This window comes from Leucoraja erinacea, chromosome 7 (assembly GCF_028641065.1).
Source record: "Leucoraja erinacea ecotype New England chromosome 7, Leri_hhj_1, whole genome shotgun sequence".
In the NCBI taxonomy this organism is placed as follows: Eukaryota; Metazoa; Chordata; class Chondrichthyes; order Rajiformes; family Rajidae; genus Leucoraja; species Leucoraja erinaceus.
This window is the reverse complement of record NC_073383.1, coordinates 42,266,133-42,293,058: the sequence shown is the minus strand read 5'-3', so window position 1 is coordinate 42,293,058 and position 26,926 is coordinate 42,266,133. Positions and strand designations below refer to the sequence as shown.

Below are 26,926 nucleotides of genomic sequence, written 5' to 3'. Positions count from 1 at the left end.
TTCATTATTAAAGATGAGGTTTCAGAGTACCCAGAAGCACATGATAAAATAGGCCGAGTCAGCAAAGGTTTGTGAAGAGGAGATCTTGCCGGACAAATCTGTTGTGGAATTCCTTGAGGAAGTAAATTACAGGATAGACAAAGGATAATCAGTGGATGTTGCTTATTTGGATTTTCAGGCCATAATAAAGTGCTGCATGTGAGGCTGCTAAACAAGATGAGAGCCAATGGAATCAAGAGAGAAACATAGAAACATAGAAAATAGGTGCAGGAGTAGGCCATTCGGCCCTTCGAGCCTACACCGCCATTCAATATGATCATGGCTGATCATCCAACACAGTACCTCGTACCTGCCTTCTCTCCATACCCCCTGATCCCTTTAGCCACAAGGGCCACATCTAACTCCCTCTTAAATATAGCCAATGAACTGGCCTCAACTACCTTCTGTGGCAGAGAAGATACCAGTGTGTATATAAGGTTGGCTGAATGGCAGAAGGAAAAGAGTGGGAATAAAGGGAGCTTTTTCTGGTTGACTGCTGGTGACAACTCGTGTTCCGCAGGGCTCAGTAATAGATCCATTACTTTTCAAGTTTTACATTAATGCTTTGGATGGCTTTGTGGCCATGTTTGCAGATGATGCAAAGATGGGTGGAGGGGCACGTAGTGTAGAGGAAGCAGGGAGTCTGCAGAAGGTCTTGGATAGGTTAGGAGTGTGGGCAAAGAAGTGGCAAATGGAATACATTTAAAGCGGAGATTGACATGTTCTTGTTTAGTAAGGGTGTCAAATGTTACAAGGAGAATGGGGTTGAGAGAGAAAGAGAGATCAAACATGATTGAATGGTGGAGTAGACTTGATGGGCCAAAAAGCCTAATTCCTAATTACGAACTTATGTTCCCACGAATGTTCCAAGATATTCAGACTACATTAAAAGTTGATCTTGTCAACTATGGTGACCTTAGTATGTTTCATGTGCCCTAAAGGCTTGTATTTAATATCTCCAATCCTAAAACCATGGCAAATTGACTAGAATTAGAAAACCTATAAATCAAGACCTTCATGATGTATATTCCAATAGCTACTAGACACGTTCAAAATACAACGATGTTCAATTGGTGGAATTGAAAATTTACAGGAGTTTGGATAGGCTTTGGGGAAAACCTATTTTTAGGTAACCCTCAAAGGAAAAAAATTTCAGGCCCTAGGACTCACCATGGCGACCATTAATCACCCATTCACATTAGTTCTATGTGATTCTATTTTCTCATCCACACCCTACACATAAGGGGAAATTTACAGCATCCAATTAACCTACAAAACCACACGTCTTTGGGATGTGGAAGGAAACCCGAGCTTGCGATCACAGGGAGAACATGCATATTCAACACAGACAGCACCTGTAATCAGGATCGAACCCGGGTCTCGATGAGCTGCTCCACTATGCCCCCCATAGACAGAATCTTTTTCATTTTTGGTATAAAATCCAGCATCTGCCACAAGCATATACAAACCAGAGCATTGAAGAGGCATTGAAGCTATTTGCCATCTACAAACCTAATTCAGAGAGCACATTAAAAAAAAATATATATTTATTGCACATTTATGTCAAATGAATGCAAGCAAAAGGAGATGAATTTAGGATGGATGTGTTTAAATTGTCACTTTCACCCCATTAAGCCTGGCACCATTTTGGAATTAATTGAACAAAGATAATTGTAATAGATTACCTAGAAGTATTATTGGCCTATATAATTTAATTGTCATTTTATAATATGCAATTATTCACAATAATCTTGGATGCTTTGTAAATGTAACTGGGTATACATGAAAAAAAAAAGATTTCTACAATAGAAAAGCTTGATGTTTTTATGTTGTTGACTGCACTTTTAAAATCGGTGGACTAGAGTCTGCAGTAATAAGAAACTAACTTTTTCTTAATAATTGACTTACTCTTTGTTTTTGCTTTCTCAGGTGGCTGCTAACAAATATAATGCTATGACTGGCGTAATTGAGGAGCTGTCCAAATCTAAGCACGAGATCGAGGTATAAACATGCATAGATTACCCCTATTCAGTGTTATTTGGAATTCGATTGAAGTCTATTGGCTACCAGTGCCTAGATCTCTGTGTGTGTTAACTCGGGAGTAAGGGTGTTTTGCTGTAATAGTACAGGGTTTTATTTTGACCCTGCCAGGAGTAACTGTGTGTAGTTTTGGTCACCATAACAAAGGATGTAGTTGCTTTAGAGATGGCTCAGTGTATTAATTAGATGGCTTTCTTGGGTGAACATTTTATGTGAGGACTGAAAAAGGGTCCCAAACTGAAAAGTCACATATCCATGTTAACCAGAGGTGTTGACTGACCTGCTGAGTTATTCTAGCACTTTGTGTCTTATTTTTTGGCCTTTCATGAATGGAGTTTAAAGAAATGAGAAGCAATTGCAATGAGACATAAGATTCTGAGGTTATCTGACAACATTGGCACTGAGAGGCTATTTCCTTACTGGAGATGTAGAACTAGTTAGCTTGAGGGGATTGGGTTGCTCTATCCCAGAAGCCTGTGGGTGCTCAGTTGTCAAGTATATTCAAGATTGGGATTGATGGATTATTGAATACTAGGGGAATCGAAAGATATATACTGTTGGGCAGAGACAATTTGGTTTCTCACTCTTATCACATGTGTGCCATTAGCATGTAGACTGCAGTGGTCAAAGGAGGCTCACATCCACCATATAAACTATCAAACTGAAATCTTCACATGTCTGGTGTCATTTCTCTAGTTTAGTTTATTGTCATATGTGCTGAGGTAGTTAAAAGTTTTTGTTGCATGCTAAACTGTCAGGTGAAAGACAATACATGATTACTGTCAAACCATCATTAATATCATAATCATAATTTATTAGCCAAGTATCTTTTGCAACATACGAGGATTTTGGTTTGCCAGTCATACCAAAAAAGCAACACGGCACAATGACATAAACATCCACCACAGTGGCCCTCCCCATTCCCCACTGTGATGGAAGGCAATAAAGTCTTATCTTCTTATCTCCTTTTCTCCGGTGGTCGGGGGAGTCAAACCATCCGCAGATGGGGCGATCGAAGCTTCCGCGGTTTTGAGCTCCCGAAGTTGGTCTCTAACCAGGGCCCGTGAGCTCCACATTGTTAAAGTCCACAGGCTGCCACAGTTGGAGCTCCGAGGTCCAAGCAAGAGGCCGTCACCTCCACAATGTTAGGCTGCAGTGCAGACGGAATACGACACAAAAAAAGTTGCATCTCTGTCGAGGATAAAAAGTTTCACCCACCAACCTCCCCCCCCACATAATACAAAACTAAGGATAAATTAAAGGCCCGGAGGAAATCGGCGCCCAGCAACAGTTGGGCCACATCCGCGATGGTAAAAGTCCAGGAATACAGGCGGGAGTCAAAGATGAGGGAAAGAGTCCACATACCATATGTGCGGATGGTGCTACTGTTGATGGCGGTCAGGATGGGGCCTCGCTTACCGGCACGGGTGTCCAGTCCAGTCGGGGGAAAGATTCTCACGATGGCCCCGGAGTCCACGAGGAAACAAAGTCCAGAACGGCGGTCCTGAACGTAGAGGCGGTGATTCTGGCCGATCACGATAGCCTCTACTGACGATCGCCCAAGGCATTTCCCGCAAACGAGCAGGGGGCGCGGCATCGTCGGGCCTCAGTACCCCAGCGTTGGTGGTAGTAGCACCACTGGCGCTTACCCCGGTCTCCGGCTGGTGGCTGCGGCGCGGCGATGGCAGCGGAAGGTTGGACGTCTCTGCGAGGCTACTGGTGCACGGGCGTGGACACCCGATTGATGGACCCACCGGCCTGCTGCTTGGCGAGCCACAGTTTGTCGGCCTGTTCGGTGAGGGGGTCGGCGAAGTCCGACCCAGCGAGGAGCGGCGGATGTCATCGGGCATCTGCTCCAGGAACGCCTGCTCGAACAGAAGGCAGGGTCAGTGGCCGTCCATCAGAGCGAACATCTAGCTCTTGAACGCCGACGGTTTGCGATCGCAGAGGCTGTCCATACGGAGCAGGCGGGCGGCGCGAGCTGAGCCCAAAAGCGCGGAGCAGCAGCGCCTTGAGGCTCTCGTACTTGCCGATTGCTGGAGGATTCTGCAGGTAGGGCAGCAACCGGGTGGACGTCTCTTGGCTAAGCGCCCCAACCACGTAGAACTCTCGGGTGGCGTCCACGACAATATTTGGAATTGGGCCTCAATGTGGGTGAACCACACTCGAGGCTGCTCCACCCAGAAAACGGGCAGTTTCAGGCCCATGGCATTTTGCATGGGAAGCTGGGCTTCAGGGTTAGCGGCGACTTCCATGGTCGAAGTTCGACTGACGGGGTCACCACTTTGGCTAGTCGAGTCGATTGAGTAAAGTGAGATTCTTTATTTTAAACGATAATAAAGCGATTTACTCAAACGCGTTTAGAACAGCTAAAAATACGAAGCGCCTTCTAAGAGAGTGGAGCTTGAATGAATGCTATACAAAAACCCGCAAAAACACTCCCGGGATCACGCCAGCCAATAGCAAGGGTTTGTGATGCCCCAAGCTACCACTAGGTGCCGCTACAATAGCATCAATATGTATGCAAGGTAAAGCAGGGGAACTGAGCAATTATGCAAGTCTGCATTGACTCAAACTAAATTATTTTAACTAATACTATGGGGTATAAAATTAATTCTTATCAAGAGAGAGGAGGTTAAAAAGGATCTGAGTGGGTAAATGTTTCCCACAGAGTGGTCTGTATCTGAAATGAGTTGGCTGAGGTGGTGGTTGAGGCAGGAGCAACATTTAAGAGGTATCTGGACATGTATTTGAACGAACAGGCCATAGAGGTATATGAAGTTGATGCGAGCAAGTGGGATTAGTAAAGACAGGCATGATGTGAGCCGAAGGGCCTATTTCTGTTCTGTACAATTGCAGAACTCAAAATAAAAACTGAGAGTCTATCTGACTTAGGAACATTTTAAAGTTCTCGGGGTATAAATATTAACCATCAAGTGTCCAAAGAATTTGATAGTCACTCGGCTGCTGAGACCATGCAAGAATGAATATGTACTTTTTTGGGAGGATATATAGTGGATTTGAAATTTTGGATGAAAGTGATTCAGTCTTCAATGGGGAGATTGTTCTATGACTTGATATGCCAAATTATTTCCCATTCAGATTTATTTTTATTTTCAAAGCCAACAAAAGTGAAACACTTGCTGGTCATTTTGAAGCAGTGGACTGATTGTTATTTTCAAACTGTTAACCTTGCACCTATGGTCTTCTAATAGAAACATAGAAAATAGATGCAGGAGGAGGCCATTCGGCCCTTCGAGCCTGCACCGCCGTTCATTGTGATCATGGCTAATCGTCCCCAATCAATAATCCGTGCCTGCCTTCTCCCCATATCCCTTGATTCCACTAGCCCCTAGAGCTCTATCTAACTCGCTCTTAAATCCACCCAGTGATTTGGCCTCCACTGCCCTCTGTGGCAGAATTCCACAAATTCACAACTCTCTGGGTGAAAACATTTTTTCTCACCTCAGTTTTAAATGGCCACTCCTTAATTCTAAGACAGGGGCCCCTGGTTCTGAACTCGCCCAACATTGGGAACATGTTTCCTGCATCTAGCTTGTCCAGCCCTTTTATAATTTTATATGTTTCTATATGAATCACCCTCATCCTTCTAAACTCCAAGTGAATACAAGCCTAATTTTCAATCTTTCCTCATATGACAGTCCCGCCATCACAGGGATCCTACGCTGCACTGCCTCAATCACAAGGATGTCCTTCCTCAAATTAGGAGAACAAAACTGCACACAATACTCCAGATGTGGTGTTACCAGAACCCTATACAACTGCAGAAGAACCTCTTTACTCCTATACTGAAATCCTCTTGTTATGAAGGCCAACATTCCATTAGCTTTCTTCACTGCCTGCTGTACCTGCATGCCAACTTTCAGTGACTGGTGTACAAGGACACCCAGGTCTCGCTGCACCTCCCCCTTAACTAATCTAACCCCATTGTGATAATATTCTTCCCCCTTGCTTTTGCCGCCAAAGTGGATAATCTCACATTTATCTATATTATTCTGCATTTTACGCATCTCACTCACTCAACCTGTCCAGGTCACCCTGCAACCTAACATCCTTTTCACAGTTCATACAGCTTTGTGTCATCCGCAAACTTGCTAGTGTTGCTCCTAATTCCCTCTTCCAAATCATTAATATATATGGTAAACAGTTGCGGCCCCAACACCGAGCCTTGCGGCACTCCACTCGCCACTGCCTGCCATTCTGAAAAGGACCCGTTCACTCGTACTCTTTGCTTCCTGTCTACCAACAAATTTTCTATCCATGTCAACACTCTACATCCAATACCATGTGCTCTGATTTTAGTCACCAGTCTCCCGTGCGGGACCTTATCAAAGGCTTTCTGAAAGTCTAGATACACTACATCCAATGGCTCCCGTTCATCCATTTTACTTGTCACATCCTCAAAAAATTCCAGAAGATTAGTCAAGCATGATTTCCCATTCATAAATCCATGTTGACTTGGACTAATCCTTTTACTGCTATCCATGTGCCCCATTATTACCTCTTTAATAATTGACTCCAGCATCTTTCCCACCACCGAAGTCAGGCTAACTGGTCTGTAATTCCCCGTTTTCTCTCTCGCTCCTTTCTTGAAAAGCGGGATAACATTAGCTATCCTCCAATCCACCAGAACTGATCCTGAATCTATTGAACATTGGAAAATGATCACCAACGCGTCCACTATTTCTAGCCACCTGAGGACCCTGGGATGCAGACCATCTGGTCCAGGGGATTTATCATCCCTCAGTCCCATTAGCCTGCACAATACTATTTCTCGCCTAATGAAAATTTCTTTCAGTTCCTCTACCCCCTTAGATCCTCTGTCCTCCAGTACATCTGGGAGATTGTTTGTGTCTTCCTTAGTGAAGACAGATCCGAAGTACCTATTCAACTCTTCTGCCATTTCCTTGAAAGTGATGTTGTTCGGAATAAGTAATGTTGTTTGGAACTTCTCATTCAACATAAGAGAGGTTTTATCTCACAGCCTGTAAAATAGCCTCGCTTAAGGGTAAAAAAAACACATGTTCCAGTGTTAGTAAAAAAAAACAATTTTATTCTCCAAGATTCGTGTCTCACCTAAGCATAGTATGCAAAAAAATAAAAATAATTTTACAGCTTTTCAAATTCTCTGCAGCTACCAAATCATTGCTGTGGACACTGTTAACAAAAACATCTTTTATGACACCCCCAATATAATTAAAAAATATATGTTCCCACACATACTGTACAAAGGCTGAATTTCATGAACAACCTTTGTACTGTAAACCCTAGTTAGAAACATAGAAAATAGGTGCAGGAGTAGGCCATTCGGCCCTTCGAGCCTGCACCGCCATTCAATATGATCATGGCTGATCATCCAACTCAGTATCCTGTACCTGCTTTCTCTCCATACCCCCTGATCCCTTTAGCCACAAGGGCCACATCTAACTCCCTCTTAAATTTAGCCAATTAACTGGCCTCAATTACATTCCGTGGCAGAGAATTCCAGAGATTCACCACTCTCTGTGTAAAAAATGTTTTTCTCATCTCAGTCCTAAAAGATTTCCCCTTTATCCTTAAACTGTGACCCCTTGTTCTAGACTTCCCCAACATCGGAAACAATCTTCCTGCATCTAGCCTGTCCAACCCCTTAAGAATTTTGTAAGTTTGTATAAGATCCCCCCCCTCAATCTTCTAAATTCTAGCGATTACAAGCCGAGTCTATCCAGTCTTTCTTCATATGAAAGTCCTGACATCCCAGGAATCAGTCTGGTGAACCTTCTCTGTACTCCCTCTATGGCAAGAATGTCGTTCCTCAGATTAGGAGACCAAAACTGTACGCAATACTCCAGGTATGGTCTCACCAAGACCCTGTACAACTGCAGTAGAACTTCCCTGCTCCTATACTCAAATCATTTTGCTATGTTATTACAGAGCTCTTTATAATGGATTTTGGTTCTAGCGAACGGAGCAACAATAATCAGATATCACTATCTCTAAGAACACAGAATATTCTTCCTTCAATGCATGGAATTTAAACATTATTCTATTATATTTAATACAATAAAATCAATTGTGCAAATGAAAAGAAGGGATGGATTCAGGGAGTGTAGACTGAACTCCCCACTCCCTACCCCATCCCTCCTTCTCCATTCCCCCCTCCCCCTTCTTCCTCCCTTATCCACTACCCCCTCCCCTCACATCTCATTCTCCACCGCCCTTTCCCAGACAGGACCCAGCCTGCGACCAGCGATCCCCCCCGCACACTATCCCACACATCCTGGGGATAATTTATACAAACCTGTGCGCCTTTGGAGTGCGGGAGGAAACCCTAACCCTAACCCTAGCCGTAACCGTATTCCTAACTCTAGGTTTTTTTTTTTTCAATCAATCAATCAATCAATCAACCTTTATTGTCATCTTGCAAGCAACAGTTGTACAGTGCAAAATGAAAAGACGTTTCCCAGAGAATACCAGAGCATCGCACATGAAATTTAAAACATTTCACACATAATAACACTAAAAAACAATCCAGTCCCTGATGGAACAGTATAAATAGTTAAAAGCAGGTAAAACAACAACATTAAAATACAGTAAAACCAATCATAAAAATGTCCGGGGCAGCTGATTTGAGGGGCCAGTGCCAGTTATGAAAGTGGCCAGTGCCAGTTATTAAAGTGTCCGTGCCAAGCCGCAGAATCAGGTGACTGTGAGTACAGAGTGACTGTTTAGCAGCCTCACAGCCTGTGGCAGGAAGCTGTTTAGCAGTCTTGTAGTCTGGGCTTTGGTGCTGCGATATCTCTTGCCTGATGGCAGGAGATCCAGGTGTATGTGGAGGGGGTGCAGTTTGTCCTTAGCAATTCTCTGAGCTTTTTTCACACAGCGGCTCTGGAACAGTTCTTGTACTGAGGGTAGGGAGACGCCAATGATCCTCTCTGCTCCCCTCACTACCCTCTGCAGAGCCTTCCTGTCCGAGCAGTTGCAGGTGGAGTACCACGTATTTATGCAGTACGTGAGTACAGACTCCACCGTACCCCTGTAGAAAGACCTGAGGATGTTGGTGGGGAGTGAGGCCTGTTTTAGTTTCCGCAGGAATTGCAGTCGCTGATGGGCCCGTTGACGGTCCCAGTGGTGTTCCTGGACCAGGTGAGGCTGTCTGTAATTTGCACACCGAGGAACTTTATGCTCTCCACTTTCTCCACTGTGGTGCCACTGATGTTGAGGGGTGTATGCTTTGGCTGCGCCCTCCTGAAGTCGACAACCATCTCCTTTGTTTTGTCGACATTTAATTCTAGATTATTTTTGCCGCACTAGTCCACTAGTTGTTTTACTTCCTCCCTGTACATTGATTCGTCATCTCCGCTGATGAGTCCCACCACTGTTGTGTCATCCGCGAATTTTATGATCTTATTGTCCCTGAATCTGTCATGTGTGAGCAATGTGAACAACAGGGGGCTGAGCACACAGCCTTGAGGGGAGCCGGTGCTCAGCGTGATCGAGCCTGAAGTGTTCTTACCAACACGGACTGACTGCGGTCTCTCTGTCAGAAAGTCCAAGATCCAGTGACACAGGGTGGTGTTGAGGCCCAGCAGGATTAGTTTCTCCACAAGTCTCTGTGGGATGATGGTGTTAAACGATGAGCTGAAGTCAATGTACAGGATTCTGGCGTATGTGTTTTTGTTTTCCAGATGCGTGAGTACTGTGTGCAGCGTGGTAGAGATGGCATCCTCTGTAGAACGGTTGGGGCGATAGGCAAACTGGAGGGGGTCTAACGATGAGGGGAGGCTGGCAGTAATGTGGGGTTTCACAAGGCGTTCAAAACACTTCATTATTATTGGGGTCAGGGCGACAGGGCGGTAGTCATTTAGGCAGGCAACAACTGGTTTCTTCGCTATGGGGATTATTGTGGAAGTTTTGAGGCATGTGGGGACAATGGCTTGACTAAGGGAGATGTTAAAGATGTCTGTTAGCACATCTGCTAACTCCTCAGCACATTCCTTGAGCACACGTCCTGGGATGTTGTCGGGTCCGACTGCTTTCCACGGGTTGAACTTAGACAGGATTCTCCGTGTGTCCATCGGGTCTATGGTCAGGACTGGCTGGTCGGTTTGTAAGCAGGGGCTGGCTCTCCCCTTGGGTGTGGTGTTTGCTGCATCAAAACGTGCAAAGAAGTTGTTCAGTTCATCTGGGAGAGAAGTGTCCGTGTCAGTTACCTGCTGCCTTGCTTTGTACCCTGTCAGTTCATCTGGGAGAGAAGTGTCCGTGTCAGTTACCTGCTGCCTTGCTTTGTACCCTGTCAGTGTTTGGTTTCCCTTCCATATCCTCCTGGTGTCTCCTGTGTCACAGAGGTGTCCCTGGATTTTCCCCGCATAGGCACGTTTCTCCGCTCTGACTTGTTTTTGCAGAGGTCTGTAGGCTGGTGTTAAAAACACTGAAATGTGGTCCGAGTGGCCCAGGTGAGGGCGTGGGGCTGCCTTGTAAGCTTCTGGGGTGTTGGTGTAAACCAAGTCCAAGATGTTCTCCCCCCCCCGGTCTCAAAATCCACATATTGCTTGAATTTTGGGAGCACAGTCTTAAGGCTGGTGTGATTAAAATCCCCGGCCACCACAATGAAGCTATCAGGATATTTGGTCTGGAACTCACTGACGGCGTCATGCAGGGCTCCCAGTGCTTCGTTGGCCTTAGAATTTACATTTGCACTTGGTGCAACATATACAGCCACAACAAAAACAACGGAGAATTCCCTCGGCAGATAGAAAGGCTGACATTTCACAATGTGGAATTCTATCAGCGGAGAGCAGTGTTTCCCGGCTATCGTAGCGTTCACACACCAGTACTTGTTTATGTACAAGCACAGGCCTCCACCTCGGCTCTTACCAGAGCTAGCTGCCTCTCTGTCCGCACGGAATGATGTCATTACCTCCAGCTGTATTGCCGTATCCGGGATGTTACCGTGGAGCCATGATTCCATGAAAACAAACACACAGCAGTCTCTTATATCCCTGTATGTTGTTTTGAGAAGACGCAGTTCGTCCAGTTTGTTGTCCAGGGAGCGGACGTTAGAGAGGAGAAGCGAGGGCACTGCAGGTCGGGTGGGGTTAACTGTTAGCCTAGCGCGAATGCCTGCTCTTTTCCCCCGTCTCCGCCTCGTATAAGAGCCTGCTCTTTTACCCTGTTTCTGCCTCCTCTCACACTGCTTGCGTCTCCTCCTCTCTCTCCTCTTCCGCCTCCTCTCTCCGGTCATATTCATATCTGCGGCCGATATGTTTGACTTTGCAGCCGGTAGCAGTAGTGCATAGCGGCGTATTTGGTCTAAATCGCACCAAAACGCGCCCGTACTACTATCGTGGTTTGCCCCGATGTTTAGGAGCATGTTCCTGCAGTACATATATCTTGGACAGACTGGACAAAACACAAACACACACAACCTATAGGTTGATAGGCTTGGTACAAGTATAAATTGTCCCTAGCATGTGTGGGGATCGCTAGTCGGTGCAGACTCGTTGGGCTGAAGGGCACTGTATCTCTGAACTAAATGTGACACAGGGGCCCCAGGGGTTGGACTCGAACCCCCAATGTTCTGCCTGCTCCTCATGGGAACTAAACTGTTGGCAACGAGTTGTCCCAGAGGCAGATCTCTCTTCCTATGGTCTCTCCAAACCCCCAGAGTCAGCGGGCCTTTCAACTGGGTACAGGCAATGTTCACAATGTACCAGTGCCACCCACCTGCTCCGGCCACTGTTTAAATACCCACCACCCATTTTGAAGCAAGGCGAGGGGGCGGGGGGAGGTGCTCCCAAAGTCTGCATTTATCCCATAGTCAATGTTACTAAAACAGATGATGTGGCCTTTGTGCAGTACTTTAGCGGGATTTAGCTGTCATAGGCTGGGTCCACAAATGGGGAGCGTCGGGGAAAGGGAGGGGAGGGAGAATGGGAGAAGGGAGGGAGAGGCGGAGAAGGGGATGCGAGGGGAGGGGGCAGTGGATAAGGGGGAGAAATGTGGAGCGGGGTGAAGGGAGGAGAAGGGGACGCCCCTATTTGTGGACCCAGCCTGTGACAGCTAGATCCCACTAACAACTCGTGGCCAACAGTTTAGTTCCCATGAGGAGCAGGCAGAAGCCAGAGTTAGGGCTAGGGTTATGGTTTGGGTTTCCTACCGCACTCCAAAGGCGCGCAGGTTTGTATAAATTGTCCGTAGCGTGTGTGGGACAGTGTGTGGGGGATCGCTGGTCGCAGGCTGGGTCCACAAATGGGGGGGGGGGGGAGAGAAGGAGATGTGAGGGGAGGGGGGGGTAGTGGATAAGGGGGAGAAGAGTGGAGCGGGGAGACCAGGGGGGAAGGGAAGAAGGGGGGAGAATGGTAGGGGGGAGTGGAGAAGGAGGGATGGGGGCAGGAGGGGGTAAGAGGGGAGTTCAGTCTGCACTCACTGAATCCATTCTTGTGAAAAGAGACGGTGATTGGATCTGGAAGCGGAACAATACATCTATAAATAAAACTGAACGACTCAGACATCTTTTCATTTGCACAATTGATTTTATTGTATTAATTTTAATATATTAATGTTTAAAATCCATGCATTGAAGGAAGAATATTTTACACCCCATTTGTGGTCCCTAACCCCAACCCTAACCGGGCGTCACCCAAAGGACAGCATACGTCAGCGTGTGACAGGGCGCACGACATGATGAGACACCCAGATGTCGCCCCAGGATTTTGAACATTCCAAACTCCTGGGGCAACAGGGAAGTACGGCGCATCATTGCATGCGTCACCATCCCTCACCACGCGTTATGATGCAACAACGTCTTTTTCGCCCAAATGACGCCCAAGTGGAACAGGCCCTTTACACTGCATAATCAGACATCACTGTCTCTTTAAGAACACAGGTTGCTGGTTACACTGTAGGTCATTGAAATTAACTAATTAAAATTGACAATCGTTGGAGTAACTTAGCAGGTCAGGCAGCTTCTCTGGAGAGCAAATATAAGTGACGGTTTTGGTCGAAATCCACTGCTGGATCATGTCACATACCCAAGCATCACCAGGCTGAAACCTGCAACGCCAACGTTCATCACCCCCCCCCCCCCCCCCCCCACCGCAGCCATCACCTCACCTGTTCCACCCCAAATCTGAAGAAGGGTCTCGACCCACAGCATGACCTATCCATGTTTTCCAGATGCTGCCTGACCTACTGAGTTACTCCTCACTTTGTGTCCTTTTGTGTATGAACATGCATCTGCAGTTCTTTGTTTCTACTACTTAAGACACATTGGTACTCCATTACTTGGCAATAATGGACACCATTTCTCCCATATGGTCAATCATAACAAGGGTTCACTGTACTCATAAACTGCCGGTGACAGGTTTAAGAACAGTTTGTAAGGGAATTCAGAGACAGGAATTGCCATGTGACAGGGTGGAGTGTTGAAAAATGGAGGATATTGCCTAATGTGACATTTAACCTATATTCATTTTTAGCTTCTGCAGGAAGAACTGGAAAAGACGACAAAAGAGCTACAGTATCAGATTGAAAGCCTATATAACATCACAAGTCAATTACAGATGACGGTAATCATATTATTCATTTCTATGTGAACGTTTCTAGTCTTGGGAACCAAACTGTGTGGATAGGGGCCAGTTGGAGGGAGGAGTGAGAAAGGTGAGAGTGTCCTGTTTTATTGCAGCACTGATTCTCCTTCTGGCCACGAGGAAGACAGCCTTTACTTGCACACTAGGTGGGGCTCAGATCTGGAACTGTGTCCACCCGTTGTAACTTTGAATTTTGTAACGTTTTAAATTTGATTCTTGCATTTTGAAGATGATGATCAATAATTGTGACTTACAGAATCATACTTATTATTTCAGGAAGCTAAGCTGAGCGAATTCGAAGGACTTTACAAGACAAACATAGGCAGTTTGCAGAAGAAATATGTGGCTTCCATTGAAGCTTTAGAGAGTCAAAACATTGATCTGAAGTAAGAACACAATCTGAGTACTTTCTCTACCAAGATACTTTAATTAGAGTAAAAGCACACCTTAGTTTACTTTTCTAGAAAAACCTAATTATATGTACATGTTGCAACTTTATAGATTTGCTTTCTGTTATATTCCTGAAATCATTTCATAGAATTTGCAATACAGAAATAAGCCATTTTGCCCAACCAATTTACTTTCATCTTCCCAATTGAATCATTTTCTGGCCACTAACAACAAATGAAGGAAAATCCGAGTGAAGTCCTTCACAAAAGGAAACATTCAACTTCTTCATATATTAATTCTTCTAACTTGTCAATAGAAAAACATCCAGCGTTGGATCTTCCCCCAATTTACCATTCAACTCAGGCAAAATAGCATAGACTCTCTCTGTTAACTCACAGCTATGGTTTACTCGATAGGGTTAAATTCAAATCTCCTCTCTTAATATGCACCATGTCCAGCAGAAAGGGGCAGTGGACAATGATGAAGACAGTTCCGATGTCTAATGATCACCTGTCCCAATGCCTTGAGTTAATGGTAAAATCTGAATATTAAAGTGGATTCCAGAACTAGAATGAAGAAATCTAGAACGGGGATGAAGCCATTCCAATTATTATTGATTGATAGTCCAGTACGATTTGAATAGAGGGAGTGTCAAAGATACTGCACATAAACTAAGTATGTGCCATTCAGGCACCCATTTTTACACTAATTCGGCACTAATCTATTTCATTCACCTAGATTTTATCGTTAATACAAAGGGTAAATTACCACAGACAGCACAATAGACAATAGGTGCAGGAGTAGGCCATTCAGCACTTCGAGCCAGCACTGCCATACTGATCATCAGTGTGATCATGGCTGATCATCCACATATCAGTGACTCCCCGATCTTGCCTATCTAGCCCTCCATGAAAGTATCAGAGAACCCCGACTCCACTCTGATCAGAGAATTTAGCACCTCTCTAGCCCTCTCACTTTGAAAGTACCCCATTCTTAAACGGCCCCTGGTTCCACCCCCCCACATCGGGAACATGTTTCCTGCCTCTAGCGGTCCAGACCCTTAATAATCTTATATGTTTCACAGATCCTCTCACTAAACAGAGCTCTGTGTGTAAAAAAGCTTTTGGTTTCCTCATCTCCACTTGGAGCGCAATGGCTTACCCCTTATTCTTAGACAACTGTGGGCCCCTGGTTCTGGGAAGATTCAAGAGGACATGACATCGGGACAGAAGTTTGTAATATGAGGGGGAACTTTTTTACGCAGAGAGTGGTAGCGAATGTCCAAAGTGGTGGAGGCCTGGTATCATTTAAAATAAATTGGATCATATGGATATGTTATGGTACGAGTGCAATGGGACTAAGGGGAAAAAAAGATATAGGGCCTCTCATCCGTCTGTAAATTCCATGGTTAATGGTTATACAAGCCCAGCCGCTCCATTCTCTCAGCATACGAGTCCCACCATCCTGGGATTTAACCTTGTGAGCCTACGCTGCACTCCCTCAAAGCAAGAAAGTCCTTCCTCAAATTTGGAGACCAAAACTGCAATCAATACTCCAGGTGTGGTCTCACTAGGGCCCTGTACAACTGCAGGAGGACCTCTGCTCTACACATGTTATGAAGGTCAACATGCCATTTGCTTTCTTCACTGCCTGCTGTACCTGCATGCTTACTTTTATTGACTGATGAACAAATACCCCAGATCCCGTTGTACTACCCCTTTTCCTAACATGACACCATTTAGATAGTAATCTGCCTTCCTGTTTTTGCTACCAAAGTAGATAACCTCACATTTATCCACATTAAACTGCATCTGCCAACTCACCCAACCTGTCCCGTCACCATGCATTCTCATAGCATGCTCCTCACAGTTCACACTGCAACCCAGCTTTGTGTCATGTGCAAATTTGCTAATGTTACTTTGAATCCCTTCATTTAAATCACTAATATATATTGTAAATAGCTGCGGTCCCAGCACCGAGCCACCCCACTAGTCACTGCCTGCCATTCTGAAAGTGACCCGTTAATCCCTACTCTTTGTTTCATGTCTGCCAACCAATTTTCTATCCATGTCAACGCTCTACCCCGAATACCATGTGCCCTAATTTTGCCCACTAATCTCCTATGTGGGATCTTATGAAATGCTTTCTGAAAGTCCAGGTACACTACATCCACTGGCTCTCCCTTGTCCATTTTCCTAGTTATATCCTCAAAAAATTCATCAAGCATGATTTCCCCTTCGTAAATTCATGCTGACTTGGACCAATCCTGTTACTGCTATCCAAATGAAGGGCACCGAAGGTTGAACTCTAGCTACTGTGGGCAGTGGCTCTACCAGTTGTGTCACCCAGAATGATGTCCCTTTCTTTTGTACACGCTTACACAAATTGCGGTGTGAGATATTTTATTTTCCCCTCCCAATAAGACTTCTCAGTATTTAAAAGTACAGAACTCAAGAAACAAAAATAATAAGTTAAATTGAATGATTACAAAACTCATCAGGGGAACAAAGGAGAGTCCTTAACTCAGTTCAGAAAATCTGCCCCATTGAAAGACAGGCATTGACCTGTAACTGCATGTCATAGAGCATTACTAATTTATGCTGGATGCTCAATTTCCATTACTAATGTCAGTAGAACTTACAGTGTATTAGACAAAATTAACCACTATTTTCATTTCTTCAGGCAACTATTTGCTCTCAAAGCTGAAGAGTTATGTGTCCTTAAGGCCAAAATGGATGACCTGGAGAGACAAAAACATCTTAAAATGAAAGAAAAGCTCCTGTCTAGTTTAGAAGATCGAAGCAAAGTCAGTGCAAGTAACACAGAAGGTGCATTGCAACCAGAACCTCCTCCAGTTCCTCAAACAGATGGCAGCAAACCTCAAGGCTAGAACTTGTCCATGTGCATCATGGACCAAAGGACTGAGTAAAAGATCAGCAGACACTCCATGGTACATTTTATTTGGTTGAAATGTACAATTGCCGAATGGCAACATTGTTTTGTAAACATAATAAATTTAGACTTCAATCAAAACTAATCAGTTATAACTAGTTTATTTGCAAAACATTACCCAGCACCATTTTTCAGATTTTAACATCTACATAATCTGCTGTTTTATCTAAAAATCAAGAAAATACTTCCCTTCCATACATTTTTTAAAAGTGGGGCCCTGTACTAAAAAAAAAACATACAGCACTTTGACCAATTGTGAAAGGTACTGAATAAGCAATGTTGGCACTTTTTTGGTAGAACATCAGCAACATTACAGACAATTTGTACTCAGCAAGCTCAACAAACAACAATTTGATAAAGACCAAAAATACGCTTTGGATCTGATGTCGAAGGGATAAATATGATCCAGAGAACTCCTTGCTCTTCAAATAACATCTTGGGAATCAAGCAATTGTGCTTCAAGTGTTCTAGCAAATCGAGTTCATTCTTCCATATCCACTTTTCAATCACTTTAGCGCTGGCTGTCCAGGAATGTTGGCCAGAAAATGGAGTTGACATTCTGTATCAGCAGTTATTGAAGGAGTCACATGACACTCAACTTTTTAACTTGCATTTCTGCAATTCCCTCTGCCTCATTCATCACATTATGGGATATTTTAAAACCTGACTCTGACCATGCTTTCAGTCACATTTGCCTAACATTGCATGTGGCTCAAAAACAAACCTTGTTTGAAAATCCCATGGAACATTTTGTGTTTACTGTTCAAGGTTGAGACAAAATGACAATTCCACAAACCACATGCATTAAACTAAAATGAATTACTGAGGTTTTGCAGGAGTCTAATGTAGAGGTTGTATTTTTATTTGTTTAAATCAGAGCCTGAAGTTCTTCCCTGAAGAACTTCTGATGGCTCACTGGAAAAACCAGTATTAACCGTGCTGCATTAATTAAGATCTTGAATAGTGATGTACTGGCAGGAACAAGTCAAATCATCCAAAACATGCATCCAAAACATGGATAAAAATAAACCGATCACAAGAATATTTTTGTATAAATCCTTTAATCAATTTATAGAGATTTACATACGAAATTATTGCATTGTGCCTATCCTTGATAAAAAATAAACCAATTCCTTAGGAAAATGCAAATGAGGATCTTCCTTCTTTTCCATACAGAATAATTGTAATTGATCAGTTTAGAAGGGGTTATCCTCGATCAACTTCTATAAGATCTTTCTTTCAATAGATGCCAAAACATCTCTGAATGCTAGACTTACATCTTTGCTGACTTGAGTGTTTGCCTGTTTTCAGGTAACAACCCGGATGAACTTGAATTCCTTAATCCAAAATGTTTTGTTCTCTTTTCCATGCATGATCTACTCATCTGTTGTAATGCTGTCAAAATCACCACCATTCTCTCCATTCCTTGACCTAATTACCTGTGGTGTGGGACAATGAGATTGATTGCATTGGAGCAGGAAAATTCAATCCTACTCTCAACCATGAAATTCTATTGTCCATGCACTATGGCAGTGTAAAATAGACAGGAAACCAAAACAGCTATGCCAACAAATGGGCCAAATCAAATCATCCACAAGTATAATCACTTTCTGAAGTAATTAAGCACTTAGTACAGTGGTCTATTTTTATGCCATCTAACCGAGTAATTATTAGATTTATGCCCTGTTCCATTAACAGATTTTCACATATTTAATCTGACAAAAAAGCCTTGGTTTTGTAAAAACACTGCATGCACTTGTCAACCTACCTCTGTCTGGAGGGATGCAAGAAATGGGCCAGAAATGCCTCGGGTTGAATCAGTGCCTGCAAGGAATTACATTTTCTAGCCTTTGTTTTAAATATTGCCATTGACTTAAACAGACAAAATGCAACCTGCATGCAATATACAAGCTGAAATGAACTATTGTCATGTTTCATTGAGCTTGCCGAAGAAGAAACTCAAATAAATGTAACCCATCATCACTCCCGAAGAACTGGAGAGAAAGGATAATGGACGAACATCTTTACAGACAAATGCCAAACTGAAGATAAATCTGTAACCAATCACATCCAAAAGCATCAGTTGTAAGTAGAAATGTGTTCTACTACATTCACTGATGCTCTACAGGGACAAAGTAAATAGAACTGAATATACTAATTTGGGGCAATAATTCAAGAAAGTAAAATAACAGATTCTGGAAATCAGAAATGAAAACCAAAAATTTTGGAAATACCAAAGAAGCAAGGAAACACGTGCATATTGAAACAGAGATAACGTTACAGATCAAATACCTTAAAAAAAAAATCTAAACTATTATTCTTAATTTGTAGTCTTCTTGTAGCATGCAATTTGCAGTAAAAGACAATGGCACAAATGTAATCCTGGCAGGAGCAAATCACCTTTTTTTGTGTGTAATGTCTGAAGGTGCAGAAAGTGTTCATAAGGTCAATGTAGATAACTTATTTTAACATTGTATCCTTCAATGAACTCATTTCATTGCAACCCTCCCATACATCACACATAATTTAATAGTGAAATTCTGTTAAGTGGGATCAGTAGACAAAAAATCTTTAAGAGTGTGGAATGTATGACCAGATTAACAAAACAGATTCCGCACTGCTGCGCTACTGAGCTTTAGGACCAAATATGGGCCTAGTAAGGATTTTGTTCTATCCATTTAGCACTTGGTTGCACTTATTAGCAGCAGATTCTAATAGGAGGAAAGCTAATTTGATAGTTGGAAGGAAATAGCATACCCTACTAGCACGCAGGTAACGTTTTTAGTGCCCTGCGGCCAGTCTATCCTATACAAGAGATTAGGTCTCTTTTTAAGGCATATGTAAACCAGGCAGCAAAATGAATAATCGGGAAAAATATTAGGTTTCTTGTCATAGGAAGAGTTTAAGTAGGAAAACAATGGCCCTATTGAGAGGTTATTCCAATGGCATCATAAGGCCATACATAATTATTTTTATTTCATCCCATACATTATATACGTTGCATCTACCTAAAATTATCAACTTGTGTATTATTAGTAAACAGATTTTTCTCTGAAATGGATACTCCTGAGGTTGCAAGTGTTAATGTGAGGCACAGTCCTTGCCAGCAAGTCGGGTTCTCACCAAAAATGAGACCATAAAATCCACTTAAATGTTTTTGTTTTACACAATCATCCTGTGTTTAAACAAAAACACATTTCAAAATTACAAGTCTTGTGTATGATGTGATTCTGCACTTGATTTTATGGTTCCACAAATATTAAGTCAATGCATCAATCAGATCAGAACAAGTGCAAGAGCGATTTTCACTTGAACACATTACCAAAACACGACTGCAATACCGAGCGCTTCACAACATAAATGAACATTGGTTGTTGGTGTTAGAAGCGCTAAATTTCTTGAGAGTGGCATCCCATTTATTGCATAGGTAGTTTCATTTTTTTTTTAAATTGGAACACTTACACCAAATAAAAATCTTTAAAATGTTCATTCTGGCAGTTATTGACCAAATACAATACCCAAGTGGCTTCTAGAGATGGTTCTTCAATCTGTCCTTCTGAATCTTTTCCCAGTTTGATACAATGACAGCGAATCTCCATCGAACACAAACCAAATTGGAGTGAACAATGTCAGCTTTTGTCCACTTATTATGAACCCTCACTTTATAGCTGATACAATTGGCTCCTTTACTTCTTGGCATTTCACTGGAGATGAGTCATTCTGAGAGCAATTCAATGCCCTCGTTGTGGACTTCCTGCAATCATGACAAAAGCTCGCCATTTATTCCAGCCATCCATTTCCAGTTTCCACGGCTCTTATCTGAAGTCTGCTACACTGATGGATAAGGCCACTTCAGGTCTGCGAGTTTGACCACGAACTATCTGTCGTTCACTATTTTCTGTAGCATCACCACTCTGATGTGCAGTACTTTGCTGACTGTAAGGAAAAAGAGCTAAATTATTCAGTATATTCATAAATTTAAGGTTTGTAGATATAGATAGATATGCCATTTATTGTCACTATACATGTACAGTGAAACTGAAAGCTGCTCGTACTCAGTGCATACATACAATTTAGCACAAAAAACAAGAAACAGAAAAAACAAAAAACAGAAGGGAGATGGGGGGGGGGGGAATAGGTGCACAAATTCTGCGGCGCTACATACATATATACATATATACAGATGGAAGTCCGTGTTGGGCGGTGTAGTCAGTGCATGTGTGAATTTGAATTTATAGTAGTTACAATTCTCGGAAAGCAACTATTCCTGAGTCTGTTTGTCCTGGATTTGATGCACCTATAGCGCCTTCCAGAGGGCAGCAGGTCGAACAGTCCAAACGCAGGATGGGAGCTGTCTTTGATGATCTTCTTTGCCCTGCTAAGGCAGCGGGAGGTGTAGATGTCCATCAGGGAGGGGAGAGGGCAGCCAATGATCCTCTGCGCTGTCCTGGTTACCCTCTGAAGCCTCTCCCTGTCTGCCATGGTGCAGCTGCCATACCATGCTGTAATGCAGTATGTCAGCAGGCTCTCGATGGACGAGCGGTAGAAGGTCAGCAGCAGGTTAGAGTCCAGGTTGTGCTTCCTGAGGACCCTCAGGAAGTGCAGCCGCTGCTGAGCCTTCTTGATGACCGTATGTAAGAATAAAATAATCTTTAATGCTTGTTCACATTCCTCTGAAAGGCATTGGAATAATTTACTCCGTTTAAGCCTTTAAGTTATGGAGACAATGTGAGGATGTGAAGAAAATACTAAAAGGAATTAGAATTAGTAGGATGAGTAAAAATGCTGGTCAATGGTGGATCAAAGAGCCTGCTACTGTGTTGTATTTCTGACTAATGAAGGGAACTGACTTTATGATTGGAATATTTAGAAGCCACATTTCACTACTTTTGTCCCACAAGAGAAATCCTCCTCAGATTTGGGGACGGATGTGCTGGTTGGAGAGGGTCCAGAGGAGGATTACACGAATGATCCCGGGGATGATTGGGTTAATAATTGATGAGCATTTATTGGCTCTGGGTCTGTACTTGCAGGAATTTAGAAGGATAAGTGGGGAATCTCATTGAAACTTACTGAATAATGAGGCCTGGATAGAGTGCATGTGGAGAGGATTTTTCCACTGGTGGGAGAAACAGGGGACATAGCCTCAGAATGAAAGGATGTACCTTTAGAAAGACGAGGAGGAATTTCTCTAGTCAGAAGGTGGTGAATCTGTGCAATTCATTGACACAGATGGCTGAGGGCCAAGTAATTGGGTATTTTTAAGGCTGAGAATGACATATTCTTGATTAGTAAAGGTGTCAAGGGTTATGGTGAGAGGCAGGAGAAAGGGGTTGAGAGGGAAAGATAGATCAGACATGATTCAATGGCAAACTTAATGGGCCAAATTGCCTATTTCTGCTCCTATAACTTATGAATTTATAAATAAATCTAATGCCTCCATAACTTGCTGCTTGGAATGGCCTTCTGATTCTGTTTTCCGTGACACATTTAATTTAATTTTAAAATGGAATGCTTAGTTTATAATCTATCTGTGCAGTGCCCACCACAATGTTTGGGACAAAGACCCATCATTTATTTATTTGCCTCTGTACTCCACAATTTGAAATTTGGAATAGAAAAAAATCGCATGTGGTTAAAGTGCACATTGACAGATTTTAATAAAGGCCATTTTTATACATTAGTCATGTTTAGTATTTTGTTGCATATTCTTTACATGCAATGATTGCTTGAAGTCTGCGATTCATGGACATCGCCAGTTGCTGGGTGTCTTCTCTGGTGATGCTCTGCCAGGCCTGTATTGCAGCCATCTTTAGCTTATGCTTGTTTTGGGGGCTAGTTCCCTTCAGTTTTCTCTTCAGCATTAATTTGATTCAGATCCTGTGGTTGACTTGGCCACTCGCGAATAAATTTTTTTTAGCTTTGAAAAACTCCTTTGCTTTTGGCCCAACTTTGGATCTCATGTTGATAAACAGCAATAAAGGTTTCCAAAGGTGATGGGAAAGACTGGAGGAAGGACGTGTGCGGAGAGCTCTTTTATACCTGCATTAAGGAGGCATTTAAACACAACTTAGCAATTACAAACACCTGTGAAGCCATGTGTCCCAAATATTATGGTGCCCTGAAATGGGGGGACTGAAACCAAAATGTATAAAAATACCCTTTAATAAAATCTGACTGTCCACTTTAACCATGTGTGATTTTTTCTATTACAAATCTCAAATTGTGGGGTACAGAGGCAAATAAATAAATGATGGGTCTTTGTCCCAAATATTATGGAGGGCACTGTACGATCGAATGCACTGTAAACATAATTGATTCTAGCAGAAATATCCATTTTTTGGTAGTATGAAACATTGTAAATGGCTAACTGCATTGAACCATGAGGAAGGACATCACTCCTGAGCAAAAAATGGCTAAGAGATGATCTTTTGGGGTATTTCATGGAACATGTAGTCAAGATCACCGTTAGGTAAATGAGATTAATATTAGCATCATGTTTGACACATTGTGGGGTGAAAGGCCTGTTCCTGTGCTGTGTACTACAATGTCTCGCAAAACCGTGCAGCAGTATTTTGATATAGTTTTTACAGTATGATAATAAATAGTTTTGAACAAATAAGTTACCTTTTGTCCTTACTATTGTCTTCAAGTTTGAGTTTCTCCTTACCAATGTCATCAGTCATGGTGCTGAAGTCTTTATTGTTGTCAATTAACAGATTCTATGTGAATAAAATGATAACAATTATCTACTTAAGTATAAACTGGTAAACTTCTGTATGGAGTTTGATCATTTGATCATTCAGTATATGCACAAAATATGGTAAGCAGAAGAGCCACACAAAAGGTAGCCAAGAATAAACTTTAATGGAAGAGATTTCAAAAAGAAAGAAATTGTATGAAACTTGGAGAGAAACATGAATATACCAGAATTCTGATCTTTGCATAGCGAAAATAATTTACAATGATGACAACAGAATTTATCAGGAGTGAATACTTTAGATCTATTTCCAGTGTGGAAACAACAACACTGTGATAAGTCTATCACTGTGCTACACATCCTCATGTAAAGCAAACATTTTGAATAATGAAATACACTTCAGTTAATATCAAACTCGCCTTAACTCCAATGACATCTCCATCTTTCAGATAATATGGCGCTCCCTGAAGGCTCTGCAGTTTCTTTTTTTTCTTCTTCTTTGAAACTTGTTGGCTCTAAAAACAGAAAGATGAAAATCCTGTTGGTTAGATTACCAGGCTCAATAGCAGTTAAAAATCATGAGGTACAGAGGTGCTGCCCGACACTTCCTTGCCGATACACATATGTTCCCCCAATAAGTACCTGAAAATTGATTAGTTGGACATTATCAGATCATTAACGAAGCAACATTATGATATGCCAATTGGCTGCTGTGTTTCTGATGTTAAAACCCTGTTTTGTAAGTGTTTGTAGGGTACAATTACATTTAAAAGACATGGAACAGGTATATTGATAGGAGAGGTTTACAGAGCAATGGGCCAAATGTATGTAAATGGGAAGTCATGAAAACACTTCAGTCAGCATTGGTAAGATAGGCGAAAGGGCCTGTTTCGATGCCGCATGAAAATGGAAAGATGGATCCAGGGAAAATGAGAGAGAATGGGATTGCTCTTTGAGTTAGCATAGAATTGATGGACCAAATGGTCTCTGTCTGGTCCATAAGCAAATATTGGATATTGATCTTTATTGCATGGCCAAAACATTCTGAGGGAGGTGAGACTGCCTGGTGTATTGCGCAAGGTTTTTTGAATTTTTGAATAGATAAGCTTGAATAGAACCTCAGAATAGGTTCATTAGGTTGATTCCTGGGTTGAAAGGGTATTGATGTATAGAGGATGAAAAGTTCATCGTGCATTCATTGAAATTTGGAAGAATGAAAAGTTATCTTATTGAGATACATAAGATTCTTTGAGAGGGTGATAGGGTTGATGCTGAGAGAATGTACCCTGTAGATGAGAATCTAGGAAAATGAGGCTAAAGGATCACCCGTTTCAGTTAGCAATGAGTTTTTCTCTCAGAAGATCATGTTTCCTGGGAATTCTCTACCCTGGAGAGCTATGGAGACAAAGAGTCACTGAATATATTCAGCGATTAAAGAACATTTGAACAACATCCAAATTGAGGAATGTGGGAGAATGGTGTTGTGGCCACGACTGAGTCATGATCGCACTGAATGGCGTGACAAGCTGCTTGGCCGTTTCCTGCTGCTGTTTCTTACATTCTTACAATAAAGATAAAAGGATGAAAGTTCAACAATATTGCTTCACGGTTTCTGATGATGGAACAATGTATAAAACATGAATAAAGGGCCGATAAGGAAGAAAATCGTTGGATTCTACCACTGTCAACTAACCTGGGTCATTGGGAGATCCAGAATACAACTATACCTGGAACATCATTGGATGTAAACTAGAAACACAAGAGCCAGGTGAAGTTGGTGAGGGTGGGGATAACAGGTATAGAAGCAGAAACCATCACACAAAGAAATGAACCGGAGAGAAATCTTCCCCTGATCCTTTCTTTTTTATTAAATGAGCTGGGATAAGGTTTGGGCCTCATTTCTGATCAGGGTATCTGTTGATTTAGTCTAAGCAGAGCAGACAAACAATTGGAATAATTTTCTTTGAAACTCAAGCAAGACCAAGTGTAATGTTCCTTGAGTTAAATAAACTGTTGGAAGAATTCAGAGGTTTGCAACATCTGTGGAGCAAAGGGATAGTCAATGCTCCAGGTCAAGACTGTGAATGTGGAGGTTAGGAAGCCAACATTTAGAAGTGGGAGGGAGGGGCTAAGCTGGGAGATGATAGGTGGAACCTGAAGAGGGGGAATAATGGGCAGATGGCCAGGTGGAGGGGGCAAAAAAAGAATAAAAATTGGCGTTGGAGAGGGGAGGGGATTTAGAGAAGAAATCTAGCATGGTGATGTGGAACCAGATAACGTAACAATGATGGACAGGGACAGGAAAGTGTCTCAGGGGGCTCAGGCCTCTGCCGCCCTCTGCCTCAGAGGGCGGTGGAGGCAGGTTTTCTGGATGCTTTCAAGAGAGCTGGATAGGGCTCTTAAAGATAGCGGAGTCAGGTGATATGGATAAAGGCAGGAACGGGGTACTGATTGGGGATGATCAGCCATAATCACATTGAATGGCGGTGCTAGCTCGATGGGCCGAATGGCCTACTCCTGCACCTATTGTCTATTGAAAGGAACTGTGGGGAAGAAACATAAATAGATAGGTATGTGGGTGATGGTCAGATTTAAAAGATAGAGAAGGGTGATCGCTAGTTAATGAGAGGTGTTGGGGGGGGGGGGGGGGAGAATGGAAAAGGTGAACAAAGGAAAAGGAACACAGAGGCACTTATCCACTGTTATGGTCAACTTGACATCTAAACTTTGTTCAAAAATCACATTTGAGAATTAACAATGATGCACATATCAATCTTAACCCTGCGGCTAAAGACCATATCAAGGTAGTAGGAATGTATAGAGGATTGAATGGGTACTGTAGAAATTGTATGTACTCAATAGAATATGGCACAAATGGACCATTACTAATTATTTACAATGTAGGTACATTCCTTTCTCGATAAAAAATATGTAAATGAATTTTGACATGCATTCTTCCCTCAAGCCATAGCAGAAGTGTGGCTTCTTACCCAGGTGGTTATTGGCATCCATTCAAACAGATCTGTAAACTGTTTGGCAATTTCAATCTGTTCTGGTAGCAATGAGTAGTGCTGTGAGATTCTCTGTCTGAGGGCCCGAGCTGTGAATTCCTTGGACACATCCCAAACAACCTCCATTGCTGGATAATAGGTTCTTTCGCCAGGCACTGCCATCCGCAGGCGTAGCAACAACTCTGTGGAACTAAACAAAACAT

At 42.7% G+C, this 26,926-nt stretch overlaps 2 protein-coding genes across 2 annotated transcripts in view; one reads left to right on the top strand and one right to left on the bottom strand.

The window, feature by feature from the left end:
• The window catches only part of LOC129698919 (flagellum-associated coiled-coil domain-containing protein 1-like), a 55,160-nt gene extending 38,064 nt beyond the window's left edge, over positions 1-17,096 (top strand). The window contains exons 12-15 of the mRNA XM_055638359.1: positions 1,969-2,040; positions 13,560-13,649; positions 13,947-14,056; positions 16,743-17,096. Coding sequence (XP_055494334.1) covers positions 1,969-2,040; positions 13,560-13,649; positions 13,947-14,056; positions 16,743-16,950 — 480 coding nt within the window. The 3' untranslated portion in view covers positions 16,951-17,096. The remainder of the gene's footprint in view (positions 1-1,968; positions 2,041-13,559; positions 13,650-13,946; positions 14,057-16,742) is intronic.
• A 4-nt stretch (positions 17,097-17,100) lies between these two features.
• Positions 17,101-26,926, bottom strand: part of usp40 (ubiquitin specific peptidase 40) — a 173,041-nt gene continuing 163,215 nt past the window's right edge. Inside the window, exons 29-32 of the mRNA XM_055638361.1 lie at positions 26,703-26,913; positions 24,132-24,227; positions 23,640-23,734; positions 17,101-20,948 (exon numbers count right to left, since the gene is read on the bottom strand). Of these exons, the coding sequence (XP_055494336.1) occupies positions 20,828-20,948; positions 23,640-23,734; positions 24,132-24,227; positions 26,703-26,913 (523 nt within the window). The 3' untranslated portion in view covers positions 17,101-20,827. The remainder of the gene's footprint in view (positions 20,949-23,639; positions 23,735-24,131; positions 24,228-26,702; positions 26,914-26,926) is intronic.